Source organism: Pipistrellus hanaki (assembly GCF_964339955.1).
Source record: "Pipistrellus hanaki genome assembly, chromosome: 19".
NCBI classification, from domain to species: domain Eukaryota; kingdom Metazoa; phylum Chordata; class Mammalia; order Chiroptera; family Vespertilionidae; genus Pipistrellus; species Pipistrellus hanaki.
Genome location: NC_140521.1, coordinates 20,065,169 through 20,087,238, shown reverse-complemented (window position 1 = coordinate 20,087,238; position 22,070 = coordinate 20,065,169). Strand labels below are relative to the sequence as shown.

Here is a 22,070-nt window from a genome sequence, read left to right as displayed (position 1 = left end):
CTGGATCTCTGGCTCTCTGCTGCTCCCCCTTTGTCATCTTCAGTCTTCTTATTAAAATAGAGGCATCTTTGTCTCCTCGGTGACATCCATGCCATGTCTTCGTTATTCCATCCCTTCTCGGTGTGGGCACACAGCATAGCAAACGGGGGCGAGAACAGTGCCGGGCCATAGACCTGACTGTGGCCTTCCGCCGGTGACCTAACCCTCTGAGCCTCGGCTTCCTGGTCTGCGAAATGGGCGACCCTCGCCCTCGGCGGCAGGCCCCGCTCGGAAGGCCGAATGAGATCATGTCTGATAGGCATTTGGCTCGGTGTCTGCCACTGAGGAAGTGTCAGCACATGGCAGTTAGTGTTACTTTGCAAAGCAAATGGCAGGGAAGGAAGTGCAGCCGTGGGGAGCTGAGCGGGACGGGCAGAGCGCAGGCCGTGCGATGGGGCTGCACACCCACTCTGACAGCTCTCCACGCTGTCCCGTCGCTTCTGAGAAGAAAGCAGCCACGTCGCTCCGCCCCAGCTCTCGTCCAGCCCGGATCGGAGGGCCCTTCTGTGCAGGGAGGACGCGCAGAGATTGGGAATGAGCCAGCGGAGCCTGAGGTTCACATACACGCCAACACCCGCTGAGTCCACGTCACCGCACCCGCTGCCGGGCCCAGCCCTCCCGCCAGCAGGGCCGGGGCTCTGGGCTCACCGAGCGGCCGGCGGTGGCTGGGCTCTGGGCTCACCGAGCGGCCGGCGGTGGCTGGGCTCTGGGCTCACCGAGCGGCCGGCGGTGGCTGGGCTCTGGGCTCACCGAGCGGCCGGCGGTGGCTGGGCTCTGGGCTCACCGAGCGGGCGGCGGTGGCTGGGCTCTGGGCTCACCGAGCGGCCGGCGGTGGCTGGGCTCTGGGCTTACCGAGCGGCCGGCGGTGGCTGGCGTTTGCGTGAACAGGGCGTGAAGGGGGGATCAGAGCCACCTGGCCGGCCTTCTAGGTGCTGCTCCGCTTCGGACCAGAGCGGGTTTGACAGCCGCCCTCTCAAGGCCGAGTGCCCCGGTCATCCTGGGTTCAGAGTGGAGGCCCGGCCGCGGGGGGTGGGCTGTGCCTGGACCCGCTGGGCCTGGGGCTCCGGGGGAGGCCGGTGAAGAGGGAGGCAGGAGAACGGGAGGCCAGTGAAAGGGGAGGCAGGAGAACGGGAGGCCGGTGAAGGGGGAGGCAGGAGAACGGGAGGCCGGTGAAGGGGGAGGCAGGAGAATGGGAGGCCGGTGAAGGGGGAGGCAGGAGAAGGGGGAGGCAGGAGAACGGGAGGCCGGTGAAGGGGGAGGCAGGAGAAGGCAGGGTCGTGGGGCCGGGAGGCCAGGAGGCCAGGAGGCCAGGGTGTCCCTGCTTGGCCAGAGCCCCGGGCGGCACCCAGCACGTGGCTCTTCCCTCCTGAGCCGGGAGCCGCCCGAGAGCCTCAGAGGCCCCGGGGGAGGCCGGTGGCTCCGGGGGATCACGGCCCCTCTCGTGGCCGCTCAGTGTCTCAGGCTCCTGCCAGGGCCAGTGCCAGGGGTGCCGGTGGTTTGCTGGTAAACTGGGGCCAAATTCACGGAACATCGGATGCACCATCTTTGCCATTTCAGTATCCGATGGCGTTAAGTGCCTTCGAAGCGTTGTGCAAACACGACCGGTACCTCCAGTTCGTCTTCATCGCCCAGAAGGAAACGTCATGCCTTCGGCAGTCACCCCAATCCCCCAAACCACAGCCCCTGCCACCACTTCTGTCTCCCCGGACATTTCACACACGTGGGCGTAGGTGACTGGCTTCTCTCTCTTAGCATGTTTCCAGGCTCATGCGTGTTGTGACATGTCATGATTGCGTATTTGGGGGTGGTGGTTATGTTTTATTTCTTTTTCTGTGAGTTCATTATTGGTGTATAAAAAAAGCCAAAGATTTCTGGGTGTTGATTTTGTATCCTGCTACATTGCAGAATTCATTTATTAGGTCCAGTAGTTTTTTTTATTTATTTTTTTTATGGAGTCTTTAGGGTTTTCTATGTATAGTATCATGTCTTCTGCCAATAATGACAGTTTTACTTTTTCTCTTCCAATTTGAATGCCTTTTATTTCTTCTTGTCTGACCGCTGTGGCTGGCACTTCCAGTACTATGTTGAATAGGAGTGATGAGAGTGGGCATCCCTGTCTTGTTCCTGTTCTTAGGGGAAATGGTTTTACTTGAGTGTGGTGTTGACTGTAGGTTTGTTATATAAGGCTTTTATTATGTTGAGGTCTGATCCTTCTATTCCCACTTTACTGAGAATTTTTTATCAGCAAAGGATGTTGGATTTTGTCAAATGCTTTTTCTGCATCAGTTGATATGATTATGTGGTTTTTATCTCTCAGTTTGTTTATGTGATGTGTCATATTTATTGATTTTCGAATATTGTACCAGCCTGGCATCCCCAGAAAAAAAATCCCACTTGGTCATGGTGTATGATCTTTCTGATGTACTGCTGGATCTGATTTGCTAGAATTTTGTTGACGATTTTGGCATCTATGTTCATGAGGGATATTGGCCTGTAATTCTCTTTCATTGAGTTGTCTTTATCTGGTTTTGGTATTAGGGTGATGCTGACTTCATAGAATGAGCTTGGAAGTGTTCCTTCCTCTTGAATTTTTTGGAATAGTCTTAGGAGGATAGGTTTTAGTTCTTTCTTGAATGTTTGGTAAAACTCCCCTGTGAAGCCATCTGACCTGGGCTTTTGTTTGCTGGAAGATTTTTGATTACTGCTTCAGTTTCTTCCATAGTTATTGGCCTATTGGGATTTTTAGATTCTTCCTGATTGAGCTTTAGAAGGCTGTATTTTTCTAGGAATGTGTCCTTCTAGGTTGACTAGTTTGTTGGAATAGAGTTGTTCATAGTATTTTTTTTTTTTTTTACAATCCTTTGTATTTCTGTGGGGTCTGTGGTTATTTCGCCTCTTTCATTGTTGATTTTGTTTATTCGGGGCTTCTCTCTTTGCTTCTTGGTGAGCCTGGCTAGAGATTCATCAATCTTGTTTATCCTTTTAAAGAACCAGATCTTCGTTTCATTGATCTTTTGTTTTTGGTCTCTATGTCATTTATTTCCACTCTGATCTTTATTATTTCCTTCCCTCTGGGATTTTCTTGTTACCCTCTTTCTAATTCTTTGTTATAGAATTAGGTAATTTATTAACAGGTTGTTGTTGTTGTTGTTGTTTGAGGTATGCTCTGAACTTCCTTTTCAGGACTGCTTTCACTGTGTCCCATAGATTTTGAATTGTTGTGTTTTCATTGTCACTCGTTTCCAGGATGTTTTTTATTTCTTCTTTGATTTCTTTGGTAACCCAATAATAGTTTAATAACATGCTATTTAGCCTCCAAGTGTTTAAATTTTTTTTGTTTTTATCGTCGTTTATTTCTAATATTATGCCATTGTGATCTGAGAAGATGCTTGATATAATTTCAATCTTCTTGAATTTGAAGAGACTTTGCCTGTGTCCCAAAATGTGGTCTAGCTTTGAAAATGTCCCATGTGCACTTGAGAAGAATGTATATTCTGTAGTTTTGGGGTGAAATGTTCTGAAGATGTCAATTAAGTCCATTTGATCTAGCGAGCCATTTAGGATTGATTTTTGTCTAGAGGATTTATCCAGCGATGTCAATGGGGTATTAAAATCCCCTACTATGATTGTATTGCTGTTGATCTCTTCCTTTATATCTTCCAGAAGTTTTGTTATGTATTTGGGTGCTCCTGCATTGGCTGCATATATGTTTAGCAGAGTTATATGTACCACTCCCTTTAGAATTATGTAGTGGCTTCCTTATCTATTGTTATGGCCTTCACTTTGAGGTCTACTATTTTGTCAGCTATAAGTATTACTATCCCACTTTTTTTTTTTTTCATTTCCATTTGCCTAAAAATATTTTTCCATCCCTTCACTTTCAGTCTGTGTGAGTCCTTTCTGAGGTGGGTCTCTTGTAGACCAACATATATATGGGTCATGTTTTCTGACCCATCCAGCCACTCAATGTCTTTGGATTGGAGCATTAATCCATTTACATTTAAGGTTATCATTGATAGGTACTTGTTTGTAGCCACTTTTATTCTTTATGCCTGTGTTCTTTTTTCCTCTTATATTTCTTCTCTTTACAGCAGTTCCTTTAGCATTTCTTACACTGCTGACTTGGTTGTGATAAACTCCCTTAGCTGTTTTTTTGTCTGTGAAGCTCCTGATTTTCCTTTCAATTTTGAATGATAGCCTTGCTGGACAGAGTATTTTTGTATTCAGTCCCTTACTTTGCATCACTTTGTATACTTCATTCCATTCCCTTCGGGCCTGGTGTGTTCCTGTGGAGAAATCATTTGATAATCTAATGGGAGATCCTTTGTAGGTAACTCTGTGTCTCTCACCTGTTGCCTTTAAGATTCTCTCTTTGTCGTTAACATTTGTCATTGTAATTACAATGTGTCTTGGTGTGGGTCTTTTGGGGCTCATCTTGTTTGGGACTCTCTGTGCCCAAAAAAGTCAGGGAAGCTTTATGTCATGATTTCTTCAAATAGGTTTTCTAATCCTTGATCCTCTTCTTGCCCTTGGCACCACTGTTATCTGTATGTTACTTCGTTTCATGTTTTTCCAAAGCTACCTTAGTCTCTCCTACTGCATTCTAATTTTTTTCTCCAGTTGCTGTTTAGGTTGGGTATGTTTTTCTGCCCTATCATCTAATTCACAAATTCGGTCCTCTGCTTCTTCTAGTCTACTGTTGAAACCTTCCATTGTGTTTTTTTTTATTGTAGCTGTATCATTTTTTTTTTACTCTTGATTTCTCACATAAGTTGATTCTCTCATCCATCTGATTTATGAACTGTATGACCCTTACTCTGAATTCTTTTATCTGACACATTGCATACCTCCATTTCATTTAGTTTCTTTCCTGGCAGTTCATCCTTTTCAGTTCCTTAGGGGTTGTTTCTTTGTCTCCCCATTTTTGCTGTCTCTTTCTGGCTCTGGGCACCCTGCATGGGCTTTGAAAGGTTGAAGACCCTATCAGGGCAATGGTCTGGAAATCATTAGCCCAGAGGCTGGGTCTGGCTTGAGTGTCACACCTTTGCTGTCTCTGCTCTGAGTTGTATCCCCTTCTCCCAGGGATTTGGTCCCTCAGTTGTCTGCTTCAGATGCTTGGGGTGGTGGGAGCGTGTGCACAGTTCCTCTGATGTGGACTCCCTGGGAGGACCCAGAGCCCTATGGCGTGCAGTTTGCTGTGTGGCCCTGGCACCCGTGGCAGGGTGGCTCCCTAGGTCCCTCTGCCAGCACGCTTGCACTGTGGTCCTGTGGCCCCTGGCTGGGCACACCGGCTTGCTCCAGATCACCCTGGCAGCGCTTTCCTATGGCCCGAGTAGGGCGTGTGCTGGGTTGCTCTGGTAGCCCCTGCAGCTATTCCAGGGGCTGGGGAGCAGCGTTGAGAGTTGTGCTGAGTTGCATCATCAGAGCTCCCCTGTGGTCCAAGTGGGCAGGCACTGGGTTACTCCAAGTTGCCCCGGAAGCAAAACCCTGAGCTCGGTGGAGTGGGCGTGGCTTGCTCTGGGTCACACAGTCCCCGCTTTCTTGTAGCCCGAAGTGAGACATGCACTTTGTTGCCCCAGTTCGCCCATGGAACATGGGTGGGTTGCCCTGGGTCGTTCAGTCCGAGCTTCCCTGTGAGGGGTCAGGTGCACATTGGGCTGCTCCGAGTGGCCCTGGCAGGACTGTCGGGGGGCCCTGCTGGAGCTGGTCCGGGTTGCACAGTCAGAGCTCCCCTGGGGCCTGGACTGGGTATGCTCTGGGTTGCTCTGGGTCACCATGGCAGCAGGTCCCAGGGCTGGGGGTGGAGCTGGTGCTGGGTGGCTCCAGGTCAGGCTAGAAGCCTGGTTCAGGGGTGAGGGTGGGGCACAGGGTTTTTCCTGGCTTGCACTCACTGCAGGGTCTTGGACCGGATTCTAGGACACTGGGTCCCAGCAGGCTGGTGAGGAGGCCTGGTGTGGGTGCTCACTCTGGTGGCACGCACTCCCCGAGATGTCTGGGAGCCTGCAGGAGGTGCTGAGCCACTCACTGCCGGGACATGGTGGTGGTTCCACTTGGGGTACGGCTGGCAAGCGATGTTCTCTAGGCATTCTTTGTCCTTCCTAGAGGCCCGGTGCATGAAAATTCATGCACTAACTAGAGGGGGCGTCCCTCAGCCAGGCCTGCCCCCTCTCACAGTCTGGGAGCCCTCAGCAGCGGGAGGCGACCCAGCAATCAGTGGAAGATGACGCCCCATCACACCTCTGCTGCTGCCACTGCTGGCAGGGCAAGCCTCGGCTGGCCCTGATTACCTGAGCCTCAGGTGGCCCTGGGCGGCTGGACAGCTGCCATCTGAGGCTTGCCTGTACCTCGGCTGGCCCTGCTCATCTAAGCCTCAGTCAATGGGGGTGCAGGAGGACCTGAGGCCCCAGTGGGGCTGAGGGGACTCGGGCAGCAGGGCGTGGCTTGCTCTGGGTCGCACAATCCCTGCTTTCTTGTAGCCCAGAGTGAGACACGCAGTGTGTCGCTCCAGTTCTCCCCTCCTCGGTGTGGAACGGGGTGGGTTGCCCTGGGTCGTTCAGTCCGAGCTCCCTATGCTGAGGAATGGAGGGTACTCAGTGACATGAGTAATAACTTCCAATTTGTTGGACACCAGAGTCAGGCTTCAGCTTCGGGGGAGAGAGGAAGAGGGATGGGCAGCTGGTTGGAGGAGTCTGGGGGAGCTGTCTGTCAGCGGGGGCTGCATGAGGACCTGAGGCCCCAGGTGGGGCTAACGGGACTCCAGTGGCAGGCGCAGAGCAGCTGGCTTCACTCCCACTGTAGGCGCTGCCATCTTGTGATGGTGTGACTGTCAATTTGCATATTACCACTTTATTATATAGGATTGTCTCCTTGGCTGTGTCTAATTTCCTAATTCAGGGTGGATGTTCTGCGATTTAATTGCTTTTCTGGCCTGGCCCTAGGAGGAGGCCCTAGGTATCCCCCTCAGTAAATACCTCTTAATGAATGGTAAGTGGACACGGGTGGGCCCTAGGGGAGTCCACCAGGCCCCCCAAGTCCCTGTGAGCCAACATGGATTCTGGGGAGCGAGTGGTGTTTTGTGTCCCTTCCATCAGACATGGGCCCCTGGGATAGGGCTCGAGCATTCCTAACCGCCCCCCCCTCCAATCCTGGGTGTGGGGGATGCTCAGGGGTCCTCTTCCTCCAGAGGCTGGACCTCACTGAGGGCCTCAGGCCCCTCTCTGCCCCCAGTCTCCGCCCACTGCCTCCCTGAGGGTGGTCTCTGACTCCTGGTCTATGCAACTCCTCCACCCACCCAGCCCCTGCGCCCAACCCCCATGACCCTTTGCTTAGGATAGAAGGCTGCAAGCTGGCTCCCTCGGCCTCACAGGTGAGAGGCCCAGGTCAGACAGCAGCTCTGTGTCTGTTAGCAGGCCTGCTCCCTCCTCCCTGCCCCGGCCCTGCCAACTGCTGTCTGCTTTCTGCATCTGTCACTGCCTGGCCTCGTGTGTCCGGCTTCGTTTCCCCTGGGCACAGTGTGTCTCGGGTTCATCCGTGTTGTAGCGTGTCCGTGCTTTGTTCCACCTCATGGCCGGGTGATATTCCGTGGTGTGGAGAGCCTGCGTGTGTGCGTCCGCCATGGACATGAGGGTTGTTTCTACGCTTCGGCTGTGTGACCAGTGCTGCCGTGGACGTGCGTTCAGGGTCCTGTGTGGACGTGTGTGTGTTTCTCTCGGGTGTGTGCTCGGGATGAGGTTTCTGGATCGTCCAGTAAATCTGTGTTCAGTTCATCGGAAAACCTCCGTACTGTTCCCAGTGGTCGCACCAGCCGCCTCCCACCAAGCAATGCACGGGGTCCCAGGTCCACAGGCCGTGTCCACACGTACTCTGTGACCTGTGATGCTCATCGGGGTTTAAAAATTCCATTTATTAAGATTGCACACGTAATCCCTGTCAGAGAAAGTTAAAGGACATGTACACAAAAGTAAGGGGTGAGGAGGGAACTGTCCTTTCATTGAGACATCTGGAAACAGTTTACTATTTTGTTGTAAATCAGCACAACTTGTATACCAACGTGAACTTGCATACACGTGAGACCGTGTAGCCTGTGAAGTTCCCACATATGATATGCCACAGACATGTTTCTGTGTCTCACAATTCTCAAACACCGCTTTTTACAGCCGTGTATATTCTGTCCTCAGGACGTACCGGGATTTATAATACATATCTAACCCGTTTCCTGAGGCTCGGCATTTCTCTCTTTGTACTGTTCTAAGCAGACACAGAGGGTCATGCCTGTTCTCCTCTGCGCCCGTCTCAGCCCTCGGGACTCGCTACGAGGGGTGAGGTTTCTGTTCGAAGCTCATAGACCGGCGCCGCCCGCGGCAGACGCAGCGCGAGGTGCCACCCTCCTAAGTCGTGGAGGAGCCACATAAACAAGTGACATGAGTTTGAATCCTGTATGTTCGCCCGTTCTGTCTAAGATACCATTTCCACGTGTAATCGCTGTCAGGAGCACTGAGATAGTTACACTCATCTGTACCAGCTCCGGCAGCCTGTGTGGCGTCTACACAGGAAGCCCATGTACAGTCTACACTGGAGGCCCGTGTGGCGTCTACACTGGAAGCCCGTGTGGAGTCTACACTGGAGGCCCATGTGGAGTCTACACCGGAGGCCCACGTGGAGTCTACACTGGAAGCCCATGTGGAGTCTACACCGGAGACCGGTGTGGAGTCTACACCGGAGACCGGTGTGGAGTCTACACCGGAGGCCCACGTGGAGTCTACACTGGAGGCCCGTGTGGAGTCTACACTGGAGGCCTGTGTGGAGTCTACACTGGAGGCCTGTGTGGAGTCTACACTGGAAGCCCATGTGGAGTCTACACCGGAGACCGGTGTGGAGTCTACACTGGCAGCCCACGTGGAGTTCACACTGGCAGCCCGTGTGGAGCCTGCACCAGAGACCCGTGTGGAGTCTACACTGGAGGCCTGTGTGGAGCCTGCACCGGCGGCCCAAGTGGAGTCTACACAGGGCAGAGCTCAGCTCGCACTCGCCACCTTTCAGGGCTTAGCGGCCACATGAGGCGGGTGGCTCCCTGTGGGGCGGTGTAGGCAACTAACCTAATGCGTTGTTTACGCTTCGGAGACAGAGTGCTGTCACCCCGCCCCCATATCAGAGATCGGCCACTTGCACTCTCCAGCCGCCCGGAAGGGTGCGTTTCCCCAGGGTGGAATCTAAAACCCAGATAAGGCCCTGGAGCAGCAGTGTCTGCTGTCACCGTTCCCATGGCAACTGTGACCTCACGGGGCCTGGAGAGAGGGCTGAGCGGGGAGCAGGGGAGCTGGAAAGTTTCTTCCCAGGAGCCCTCGGGAGAGACAGCAGACCTTTCCCGTGTGTGTGTGTGTGTGTGTGTGTGATGTGTTGTGTGTGTGATGTGTGATCCGTGGCCACAATCGGATTGTAGGACATTATTTTCATCCACCCAGAGAAACGGAGCTACTGTTAGCAGTGATCCCCTCCCCACCCTCCCCAGCCACATGGTCTCCCTCCCTTCTCTGTGCACTTGTCTCTCTGCACATCTCACACCAGTGGAATTGTGCATTGTGAGGCCTCCCACTGGGCGTGACGTGTTCGAGATAACTCATCTTCAGGAGCGGTCGGTGGTTTAGGAGCCTGAGTTGCTGTAATTTCTAATCTTAATTTCTCAGGTGACGCCAGGGGCTCTTCAATCAGTGAATCTAATCTGACCGCCCAAAAGCAGGCAGTGTGTGTGTGGGGGGTCACAAAAAGTAGAAAAATAAAGCATACCCATAGAGTTCAAATCCTGTGTCTGCTCTTTCAAGTTACCCATCCCCTCTGAGCCTCAGTTTGCTCTTCTGTGAAATGGGGACAGTCTGTCGTAGGTTCATAGAAAGGGTTAAATAGGAACACGCATGCCTGAAACACGGTCTATAGCCAGTGGATGACTCATCAGTAACAATAGTTTTGAAATCTGTTGGCTGAACTACATGGGGCCATAGTGTGTGCTTAAAATATTCATTACATAACTAATACATATACATTGTGTATAAGAAAAAAATTGGAAAATATGAATTAAAGCAAAACAAACAAAGACTTTAATCCCAGTATTAAAATAATTGCTATTATTTTGGAGAAACAAGTCTAGATTTCTTTCAATACTTATGTACATTTGTAAATATTTATATATTTCCCCAACATGCTGCTTTTGTAGCAAGCTGTTTTTAGCTCTATATGTGCAACACATTTCCATATCAAATATACAGTAGATTTTATTTTTTTTAAAATATATTTTTATTGATTTTTTACAGAGAGGAAGAGAGAGGGATAGAGAGTTAGAAACATTGATGAGAGAGAAACATCGACCAGCTGCCTCTTGCACACCCTCTACCGGGGATGTGCCCGCAACCAATGTACATGCCCCTGACCGGAATCGAACCTGGGACCTTTCAGTCCACAGACCGACACTCTACCACTGAGCCAAACCGGCTTCGGCAAATATACAGTAGATTTAAAAAAAAAATTTTTCAATTGCAGTTGATAGTCAATATTGTTTTCTATTAGTTTCAGATGTACCTCACAGATATTAGACATTTATATAATTGACAAAGTGACTTCCAAAGTCTAGTGCCCACCTGGCCCCATACATAGCTATTACACTGTTGTTGACTGTATTCCCATGCTGTTCTTCTTTATCCCTTCACCTTTTTCACCCTGTACCCCTAACCCCACTCCATATATATTTTTTGAGTAGTTGTTCTAGTTCCATGCAATACGTCATTGGTATCTTGATAGGAATTGCATTGAATCTACAGATTGCTTTGAGTAGTATAGACATTTTAATGATGTTTCTTCTTCCTATCCATGAATATGGTATATGCTGCCACTTGTATCTTCAATTTCTTTCTTCCATGTCTTTTAATTTTCCAAGTACAGATCTTTTACATCCTTGGTTAAATTTATTCCAGGTATTTAATTATTTTTGAAGCAATTGTGAATGGGATTATTTTCTTTCTTTTTCTGATAGTTCATTATTTGTATATAAAAATGCAACTAATTTCTGGATATTTGTTTTGTGTCCTGCTACTTGACTGCATTAATGTATCGGTTTGAATAGGTTTTTTTGGTGGAATCTTTAGGATTCTCTATATACAGCATCATGTCATCTGCAACAGTTTTTCTTCTTCCTTCCCAATCTGGATGTTTTTTATTTCTTCTCGTTGTCTGATTGCTATGACTGGGACTTCAGTGCTATGTTGAGTAAGAGTGGTGAAAGCGGACATCCCTGTCTTGTTCCTGTTCTTAGTGCAGTGTTTCCCAAACTTCTCTCATGATGAGAATCACCTGGTGGAGTTGTTAAAAATACAGATTCCTGAATCCCAACTAAGAAGTGCTAAACTAGAATTTTTGGGAACATATAGGTAAAATTGTATACTCTAAGAGCACTATGTTAAGTATACAATTTTACCTATATGTTCCCCAAAATTCTAGTTTAGCACTTCTTAGTTGGGATTCAAGAATCTGTATTTTAACAACTCCACCAGGTGATTCTCATCATGAGAGAAGTTTGGGAAGCACTGTCTTAGGGGAAAAGGTTTTAGTTTTTGTTCATTGAGTATGATGTAGGCTGTGGGTTTGTCATATATGGCAGCAGATATGGCCTTTATTATGTTGATGTATGGCTCCCTCTATTCCCACTTTGCTGAGAGTTTTTATCATAAATGGGTGATAGATTTTATTGAATGCTTTTCCTGCAGCTATTGATATGATCCTGTGGTTTCTATCCTTCATTTTGTTTATGTGATGTATCATGTTTATTGATTTGCAGATATTGTACCACCCTTTCATCCCCGGAATAAATCCTACTTGGTCATGGTATATGATCTTATTATTGTATTGCTATTGCTGGATCTAGTATTCTAATATCTTATTGAGGGTTTTAGCATCTATGTTCATCAGGGATATTGGCCTATATTTTTCTTTCTTTGTAGTGGCTTTATCTGATTTTTGGAATTAGGATAATGCCGGCCGCATAAAATGAGCTTGGGAGCCTTCCCTCCCCGGGAGGTTTGTGGATTCGTTGGAGAAGAATATGTTAGTTCTTTGAATGTTTAGTAAAACTCACCTGTGAAGCCATCCAGGCCAGGACTTGTGTTTGTTGGGAGTTTTTGAGTTATTACTTCGGTTTCACTAGTTGTAATCTGTCTATTCAGATTCTCTGATTCTCCCTGATCCAGTTTTGGCAGATTGTAAGTTTCTAGGAATTTACCCATTTCATCCGCGTTGTCCAATTTGTTAGCATATATTTGTCTGTAATGTTTTCTGACAGTCTTTTGTATTTCTTTGGTATCAGTGGGTATTTCTCTTTCACTTCTGATGTTATTTGAGTCCTCTCTCTCTTTTTTTTAAAAAAAATATTGATTTTTTTACAGAGAGGAAGGGAGAAGGATAGAGAGTTAGAAACATCAATGAGAGAGAAACACCAATTCAGCTGCCTCCTGCACACCTCCCATTGGGGATGTGCCCACAACCAAGGTACATGCCCTTGACCGGAATCGAACCTGGGACCCTTCAGTCCGCAGGCCAACGCTCTATCCACTGAGCCAAACCGGTTAGGGTGGGTCCTCTCTCTTTTTTTCTTGATGAGTTTGGATAAAGGTTTGTCAATCTTGTTTGTCTTTTCAAAGAATCAGCTCTTGGTTTTGATTTTTTTTTTTTTTTGGATTGGGTTATTTATTTCTGCTCTGAAAGAAGGAAATCTTACCCTATGTGACAGCACGGATGTCCTGGGAGCGTTATGCTAAGTGAAATAAGCCAGTCAGTCCATATGTGGGATCTAATTAACAAAATGAACTCAGAAGCAAAACAGTGACAGACTCAGAGAGAGAACAGGCTGACAGCTCTAGGGGAGGGACTGGGTGGTGGTGGGTGGAGTGAGAAGAAGGAAAAAAAAGGAAAAATCTCTCGGACACAGACACAGACAGCCGTGCGGAGGGAGGTGTGGGGGTAAATGGTGATGGACGGGACTTGGTTTGGGTGCTGAGCTCAGTACCGTCCACAGGTGACGTGTTGTAGAATCGTGCACCTGCACCTGCAGCCTGTCTAACTCTGCTAACCAGTGTCACCCCAGTGAACTCAGTGGACATTTTAAGGGAGGATGGGGGTGGGGGGGAGGTTGGGCTGGTGCTGGCAGTTCCGTGGGAGACCAGGGAATGTACAGGGACTCTGGGGGGTGGAGAAGGGGAGGGGAAGGGAGAGAAAGGAAATTTTAATATCTGCTGCTGTGGACAACGTATTTCCGTTTCCCCGATAACCTAGAATTTAGAAAACCTCAGCACAGGAGATCTATCTTTTCTTTTTTTTTTAAAAAAAATATATATTTCATTGATTTTTTTTACAGAGAGGAAGGAGTAAGGATAGAGAGCTAGAAACATTGATGAGAGAGAAACATTGACCAGCTGCACACCTCCTACTGGGGATGTGCCCGCAACCACGCTACATGCCTTTGACCGGAATCGAACCCGGGACCTCTCAGTCTGCAGGCTGACGTTCTACCCACTGAGCCACACCGGATGGGGCAGGAGATTTACTTTTTAAAAATCACCATGTTTGGCTGATGGGCCTTGTAGGATCCGGGTTTTCATGAAGGTTCTGGCCACACATGAGTGCTTATTCGATGAAACACACGGGTTGAACACAGACAGGCACCTCCTCGCCCCGTCCTCAGGCCTCCCTGGGAGTGCGAAGCCGGTGTCCCCCCATCTCACGGTGTGACACGTGCACAGTGGGTAAGCAGTGGAGCTGGGCCGAAACCGGTTTGGCTCAGTGGATAGAGCGTCGGCCTGCGGACTGAAAGGTCCCGGGTTCGATTCCAGTCAAGGGCATGTACCTTGGTTGCAGGCACATCTCCAGTGAGGGGTATGCAAGAAGCAGCTGGTCAATGTATCTCTCTCATCGACGTTTCTAACTCTCTATCCCTCTCAATTCCTCTCTGTGTAAACATCAATAAAATATATTTAAAAAAAAAAAAAAAAAAAAAGGAGTTGGGGCTCGGTTCCAAGTCTGCCTGACTCAGAGCCCGCCCTCCCCGCTGTGCAGGCGGCCTGACTGACCAGAGTGTCCAGGCGTCCAGCACCGTCAGGCCTGGCCCCTGGGACCACAGCGGGTGAGCTGGCGATCGGCTCCCTCCCACTGCCGTCCGCTCACATTCCCCGTCCCTCAGCCACCTTTCTCCTGTTCAGGGGGCATCGGACCCTACTTCCTGTTTGTTTTTGTTGGCCGCTGGCTGACACTGGAACCTCTTCAAGAATCTACAGCTCGTGCCAGCCGGGTAGCTCAGTTGGTTGGGTGTCGTCCTGTGCACCGAAAGGTTGTGGGTTTGATTCCCAGTCAGGGCACATGCATAAGTTGTGGGTTCAGTCCCCAGGGGGGGCATGTATGGGAGGCAATGTTTCTCTCACATCAATGCTTCTCTCTCCTCCTGTCCCTTCCTCTCTTTTTAGGGTGAGGATTAAAAAAAAGACCTACAGCCCAGCATTCTCAAGTCTTCCTAGGAGCTTCTGTTTGCTAGAAAATAGTCATTAGCAGAAACTGGTTTGGCTCAGTGGATAGGGCTTCGGTCTGCGGACTGAAAGGTCCCAGGTTCGGTTCCGGTCTTGGTTGTGGGCACCTCCCCGGTGGGGGGTGTGCAGGAAGCAGCTGGTCGATGTTTCTCTCTCATTGATGTTTCTAGCTCTCTATCCCTCTCCCTTCCTCTCTGTGAAAAAAAAAAAATCAATAAAATATAAATAATAATAAAAAAGATAATTGTTTAAAAACAATTGTCTTGAGGGCTGTCACCTAATTCTGAGGGCCCACTCCACGCATTCGCTTCTCTTCCTCTCGACACCCTGGGAGGGGTGGCATGCCCAGGCTACAGATGTGGAAACTGATCCTCAGAAAGGTTAGTTAGATAACCACTGAGGGCAATAACCACCTTCCTGGAGGAGATGTGGCCATGTGTATCACATGTGTGTTAGCAAGGACATTCGGATACTTGATCGGCCAGCAATTCCGCTCCTAGGTATGTACCCAACAGAAATGAATAATAATAATAATAATAATAATAATAATAATAATAATAAAAAGAATAATTCCGTTCACCAGAGATGTGTACAGGACGTTTGGGGCTGTACGAGTTGAGTAGCCCTAATCTGGAAAATACCCACATGCCCAGCCAGACTAGATAAAGTGTCCTCTGTTCAAACAGGAATAACGTACACAGTGAACACGGTCACGCAGTCTGTGCAGCAATGTGGTGAGTTGTCAGACTGTCATCAGTAAACCCTCAAACAGGTGCCCGGAGGACGCGGAGGAGAGGGGACCTCCCCCGGCCCAGCCTGGGGCAGCCTGGGGCAGCCTGGTGGAGAGCAGCGTGGAGTTTCCTCAAAAAATTAAAAATGGCCAAAACCGGTTTGGCTCAATGGATAGAGCGTCGGCTTGGGGACTGAAGGGACCTGGGTTCGATTCTGGTCAAGGGCATGTACCTTGGTTGCGGGCATATCCCCAGTGGGGGGTATACAAGAGGCAGCTGATCGATGACTCTCTCTCATCGATGTTTCTAGCTCTCTATCTCTCTCCCTTCCTCTCTGTACAAAATCAATAAAATATATTTTTTTTTAAAAAATTAAAAATGGAGCTGCCTAATGACGCAGCAGTTCCACTTCTGGGAATTTATCCAAAGCAACCCAGAGCGCTGATATGAAAGAATCCATGCACCCTATGTCCACGGCAGAGCTGTTTACAACAGCCAGGACCTGGAAGCAGCCGAGTGCCCGTCAGGGGATGCGTGGATAAGAAAGCCTCGGTGCACGTAGGCAGCGGATACTGCTTGGCCATAAAGAAGGATTTAAGAGCATCTACTCCAGCTGGCATTCCATATTGTATCAGGTCCGGCGTCTCACCTCTCTCCTCCTCTCACTCCGCAGTCTCGTCGGACCAGATCGAGCAGCTCCACCGGAGGTTCAGGCAGCTGAGCGGAGACCAGCCCACCATCCGGTGAGTCGGGCGGCCGGGGAGTTCCTCTCTCCGTGTCTCTCCCTGTGTGCCCCTGGGTGCCCCTGGGTGCGCCTGGGTGCCATCTCCCGGAGCCGTTCTCACTCTCCGGCGCCTTCAGGGCAAGATGCTCTCTGTGAGGAGAGGAGGAGCCACCGGCTTCTGGGACCAGAAACTTGTCACCTGAGTGCAGCCAAGGGGCGGGCGGGAGAGCTAGCCAGTGCACCCCCCCCCCCGCTCCCTCAGACGGGGGGGGGGCAGTGCCAGGCCAGGGGCCCCGCTCCCTCAGACGGGGGGGGGGGACAGTGCCAGGCCAGGGCCCCCGCTCCCTCAGACGGGGGGGGGGGCAGTGCCAGGCCAGGGCCCCGCTCCCTCAGACGGGGGGGGGACAGTGCCAGGCCAGGGGCCCCGCTCCCTCAGACGGGGGGGGCAGTGCCAGGGCCCCCGCTCCCTCAGACGGGGGGGGGCAGTGCCAGGCCAGGGCTGCCCGGCGGGAGCAGCGGGACGGCTCTCCCCTCGGCCAGGAGCGCTGCCCTTGGTGAAGGTGGCGGGTGATGGCTGAGCATCAGCCTGAGGCCAGGAGGTCTGGGTTCGGTTCCGATGGAGGGTTCTCTGGCCTCGTTGATGTTTCTCTCTCCCTCCCTCTCCCGTCCTCTCTCTGGATCACTAGACACTTTGGTTTAAAATGAGGAGGTGGCCGGTGGCAGCCGCTCCCCTTTCGGAAGCCGTTGTTATGAGGATGGATGCTTGTGCAGGTGCCTCCGGGGCCGGGGTGCCTCTGGGGGCGGGGTGCCTCTGGGGGCGGGGTGGCGGGGGGCCTCCGGGGGCGCTCAGCCCGGCTGGTGGAGAGTCCCCAGCCCGAGGTTCAGTGTTTCCCTCGGAGGCTCGCCCAGCACAGGCCTCCCGGGCCTGACACGGGAGCCGCTCACAGTGCTCCGTGAGCCTGTCCGTGCACTGCCCCGGAGAGCCTGTCCGGTCCCGTCCCCCCCCCAGCACACACACACACACACCCCACACACATACACACATACACACATACACATACACACACACACACACACACACACACCACACACACCACACACACACACACACACACACACACACACCACACACACACACACACACACACACCCCACACACATACACACACCACACTAACACACACATACACACACACACCACACACACACACACACACACACACCACACACACACACACATACACACACACACCACACACACACACACACACACACCCCACACACTAACACACACACTAACACACACACACACACACCACACACTAACACACACACATACACACACCACACACATGCACACATACACACACCACACACACACACCACACACACTAACACACACACATACACACACACCACACACATGCACACATACACACACCACACACACACCACACACACACACACACACACACCCCACACACATACACACATACACATACACACACACACACACACCACACTAACACACACATACACACACACACCACACACACACACACACACACACACACCACACTAACACACACATACACACACACACCACACACACACACACACACACACACACACCACACACACACACACACACACCCCACACACATACACACATACACATACACACACACACACACACACCACACTAACACACACATACACACACACACCACACACACACACACACACACACACACACCACACTAACACACACATACACACACATACCACACACACACACACACACACACCCCACACACTAACACACACACTAACACACACACACACACACACCACACACTAACACACACACATACACACACCACACACATGCACACATACACACACCACACACACACACCACACACACTAACACACACACATACACACACACCACACACATGCACACATACACACACCACACACACACCACACACACAAACACATACACATGTACACACACATACACACACACACCACACACACACACACACACCACGCACACACACCACACACACACACACACACACACACACCACACACACACACACACCACACACACCACACACACACACACACCACACACACACACACCACACACACACACCACGCACACACACCACACACACCACACACACACACACCACACACACCACACACACACACCACACACACACACACACACACACACATACACACACACCACACACACACACACACACACAGGAAGTGGTGGTGGGGAGACACCCCCCCTGCGCAGACGGCTGAGGAGGCCGAGCTCTGGCTGGGCCGGCACCGGGGCTGAGACCCTAAGGACGCGGCTCCTCCCGCTCCGGGGCGCAGGGTCCCCGCAGCCCACAGGCCCGCCCTCCGCCTGGGCGCAGGGTCCGGCCGCTCCTGTGGGCGGCGGGGCTGCCCGGCGGCTGTGCCAGGCCCCGGGAGGGCCTCCTCCGGCTCTGACCCCCTCGGGGCCCGGGAGCGGACACGGGCGGCTTCTCGGTCCCGGGGGCTCCCGTCGTCGCCCAGCAGAGGAGCGAGAAGGGGGCCGTGGGCTGCGGGCTGGTCTCCAGTGGGTTCCCCTCTGCCAGGGTCTCCTGGGTGACCCCAGCCAGCTCAGCCTCTCTGGGCCTGCTCATCCGTGGCTGTCTGGGCCCGGGTGGTGCTGGGGCTGGGCCCGGGTGGTGCTGGGGTGGGGGCCCGGGTTGTGCTGGGGTGGGGGCCCGGGTTGAGCTGGGATCGGGGGGCCCGGTTTGAGCTGGGGTTGGGGGTCTGGGTTGTGTTGGGTTGGGGGCCCGGGTTGTGCTGGGTTGGGGGCCCGGGTTGTGCGGGGTTGGGGGCCCTGGTTGTGCGGGGTTGGAGGCCCAGGTTGTGTTGGGTTGGGGGCCCGGGTTGTGCGGGGTTGGGGGCCCGGGTTGTGCTGGGGTTGGGGGTCCGGGTTGTGCTGGGGTTGGGGGCCCGGGTTGTGCTGGGTTGGGGGCCTGGGTTGTGCGGGGTTGGGGGCCCTGGTTGAGCTGGGTTGGGGGCCCAGGTTGTGTTGGGTTGGGGGCCCGGGTTGTGCTGGGGTGGGGGCTGGGTTGTGCTGGGTTGGCGGCCCGGGTTGTGCTGGGTTGGGGGCCCGGGTTGTGTTGGGTTGGGGGCCCGGGTTGAGCTGGGATCGGGGGGGCCCGGGTTGTGCTGGGATCGGGGGGCCCGGGTTGAGCTGGGATCGGGGGGCCCGGGTTGAGCTGGGATCGGGGGGCCCGGGTTGTGCTGGGGTTGAGGGGTCGGGGTTGAGCTGGGGTTGGGGGCCTGGGTTGTGCTGGGGTTGAGGGGTCGGGGTTGAGCTGGGATCGGGGGCCCGGGTTGTGCTGGGGCTGGGGCCCGGGTTGTGCGGGGTTGGGGGCCCGGGTTGTGCTGGGGTGGGGGCCCGGGTTGTGCTGGGGTGGGGGCCCGGGTTGTGCTGGGTTGGGGGCCCGGGTTGAGCTGGGGCTGGGGGCCCGGGTTGAGCTGGGATCGGGGGGCCCGGGTTGTGCTGGGGTTGGGGGCCCGGGTTGTGCTGGGATCGGGGGGCCCGGGTTGAGCTGGGGTTGGGGGCCCGGGTTGTGCTGGGATCGGGGGGCCCGGGTTGAGCTGGGGTTGGGGGCCCGGGTTGAGCTGGGATCGGGGGGCCTGGGTTGTGCTGGGGTGGGGGCCGGGCAGGGATCGTCTCTGTGCTAGGAGAGCTGTTGGTGGGGCTGGCCAGGCTGTGGGGACATTCCAGACCATGAGAAAGGCGTTGACTGGGGATCCCCGAGCGTGGCCCCAGCACCCCGGTCTGAGGGTGCGGGGAGCAGTGCCCTGTGCCCTCCCACAGGGGAGAGTGAAATACCAGTGACCTCCACAGTGATCCCCACAGTGACCCCTCAGTGACCCCACAGTGACCCCACAATGACCCCACAGTGACCCCTCAGTGACCCCACAGTGACCCCCATAGTGATCCCATAGTGACCCCTGTGACCCCCTCAGTGACCCCACAATGACCCCACAATGACCCCACAGTGACCCCTCAGTGACCCCACAGTGACCCCACAGTGACCCCTCAGTGACCCCACAGTGACCCCACAATGACCTCCACAGTGATCCCTCAGTGACCCCACAGTGACCCCACGGTGAACCCCCCCACAGTAACCCCACTGTGACCCCCATGGTGACCCCTACGGTGACTCCCATGGTGACCCCCCACAGTGACCTCCCAGTGACCCCCATGGTGACCCCTCAGTGACCCCACAGTGATCCCCACAGTGACCCCTCAGTGACCCCACAGTGATCCACACTGACCCCTCAGTGACCCCACAGTGATTCCCCCACAGTGAACCCACTGTGACCCCCAAGGTGACCCCTCAGTGACCTCACAGTGACCTCACAGTGACCCCCTCAGTGACCCCACAATGACCCCACAGTGACCCCTCAGTGGCCCCATAGTGACCCCTGTGACCCCCTCAATGACTCCACAGTGACCCCACAGTGATCCCATAGTCACCCCACAATGACCCCACAGTGACCCCACAGTGACCCCCATGGTGACCCCACAGTGATCCTCAGAGTGACCCCCACAATGGCACCACAGTGATCCCACAGTGATCCCATAGTGACCCCACAGTGGCCCCACAGTGACCCCACAGTGACCCTCCCACAGTGACCCCACAGTGATCCCATAGTCACCCCACAATGACCCCACAGTGACCCCACAGTGACCCACATGGTGACCCCACAGTGATCCTCAGAGTGACCCCCACAATGGCACCACAGTGATCCCATAGTGACCCCACAGTGGCCCCACAGTGACCCCACAGTGACCCCCAGGTGACCCACAGTGACCCCACAGTGACCCCCAGGTGACCCCACAGTGACCCCCAGGTGACCCACAGTGACCCCACAGTGGCCCCACAGTGACCCCACAGTGACCCCCAGGTGACCCCACAGTGACCTTTTACAAGAATGCAGCCGTGGCCTCGTGCACTTTCCTTGGCGCTTCGCCCGGACTGCCCTCAACAGCGACTCTCCACCCCCGAGGCCCGGCAGGCGCCGGCACCAGAAATAGCCGCGCCCTCAGTCGGGGCGATTAGATAGCGGTTCCGCACAGGCTCCCGAGGCCCGGGCGCTCTGGACGGCGGCCGGGCCCGGGGAGGAGGGGGTGTGTGGCTGGTGCAGGCCCCGTGCAGGCGGTGCTCCTCGGCCCACCCCGGGCCTCAGGGCACCCGCCCCAGCCGGGGGGCGCTCCTGCCGCCTCCGAGTCAGAGGTTCACCCCACACGAGCCCCGCCGCCGCCAGCTGGTGCTGACGGTGCCAGGCCCCAGGCGGGGGCCCCCAGGAGCCCTTTGGTCCACTCACACCCGCGCGCAGATTCGGACACTGAGGCCAGAGGGTGGGCCCTGGCGGAGCGGCTGCGAGGCTCCCGTCGCCGTGGTCACTGGGCCTGGGCGTGGGGACCCGGTGGGGAGGCTGGAGGTCCGGGCTGAGGATCTGGGCTCCTGCGCCCTCAGCGCGGGCTCGGGAAGGCGGGTGGCCCGGGCAGCCCAGAGCCGAAGCCCTGAGAACGTGGCCGCTGGCTGAGCCTCAGCTGCGGAGACCGCGCACACCACGGGCTGCGCAGGGCCCGCCGGCCCCGTGGTTCCTCCCTCCTGTCCCTCCCGAGGGCGGACACCGGCCTCTCTCGGGGTCCCGCCGCGGCCTCGGGCTGTGTGGGAGCAGGTGCCCAGAACGTCTCTGCTCTTCTCCTCTTTAAGGGAGAGCGCTCAGGCGGGAGGAGCAGCGAGTGCGGACGGGCCGGGGCGGTCAGAGCTGCTGCGTGGCCGTGGCCGTGGCCGTGGCTGTGGCTGTGTGGCCGTGGCTCAGCCACTGCACGGTCTGGGCCTTGTCTGAAACGGGCGGCACTTACACAGCCGGACACTGTGAGAGCCTCCCGGAGGGGCGGGAGCCGTGTGCCCTGGGGCCTCGTGGGCAGCA

At 53.7% G+C, this 22,070-nt stretch overlaps 1 protein-coding gene across 2 annotated transcripts in view; it reads left to right on the top strand.

Moving 5' to 3' along the window:
* Nucleotides 1–22,070, top strand: part of TESC (tescalcin) — a 57,230-nt gene that overhangs the window by 11,159 nt on the left and 24,001 nt on the right. For both annotated transcript variants that reach the window (XM_084868388.1, XM_084868387.1), the window contains exon 2: nt 15,999–16,068. In XM_084868388.1, coding sequence (XP_084724514.1) covers nt 15,999–16,068 — 70 coding nt within the window. The remainder of the gene's footprint in view (nt 1–15,998; nt 16,069–22,070) is intronic.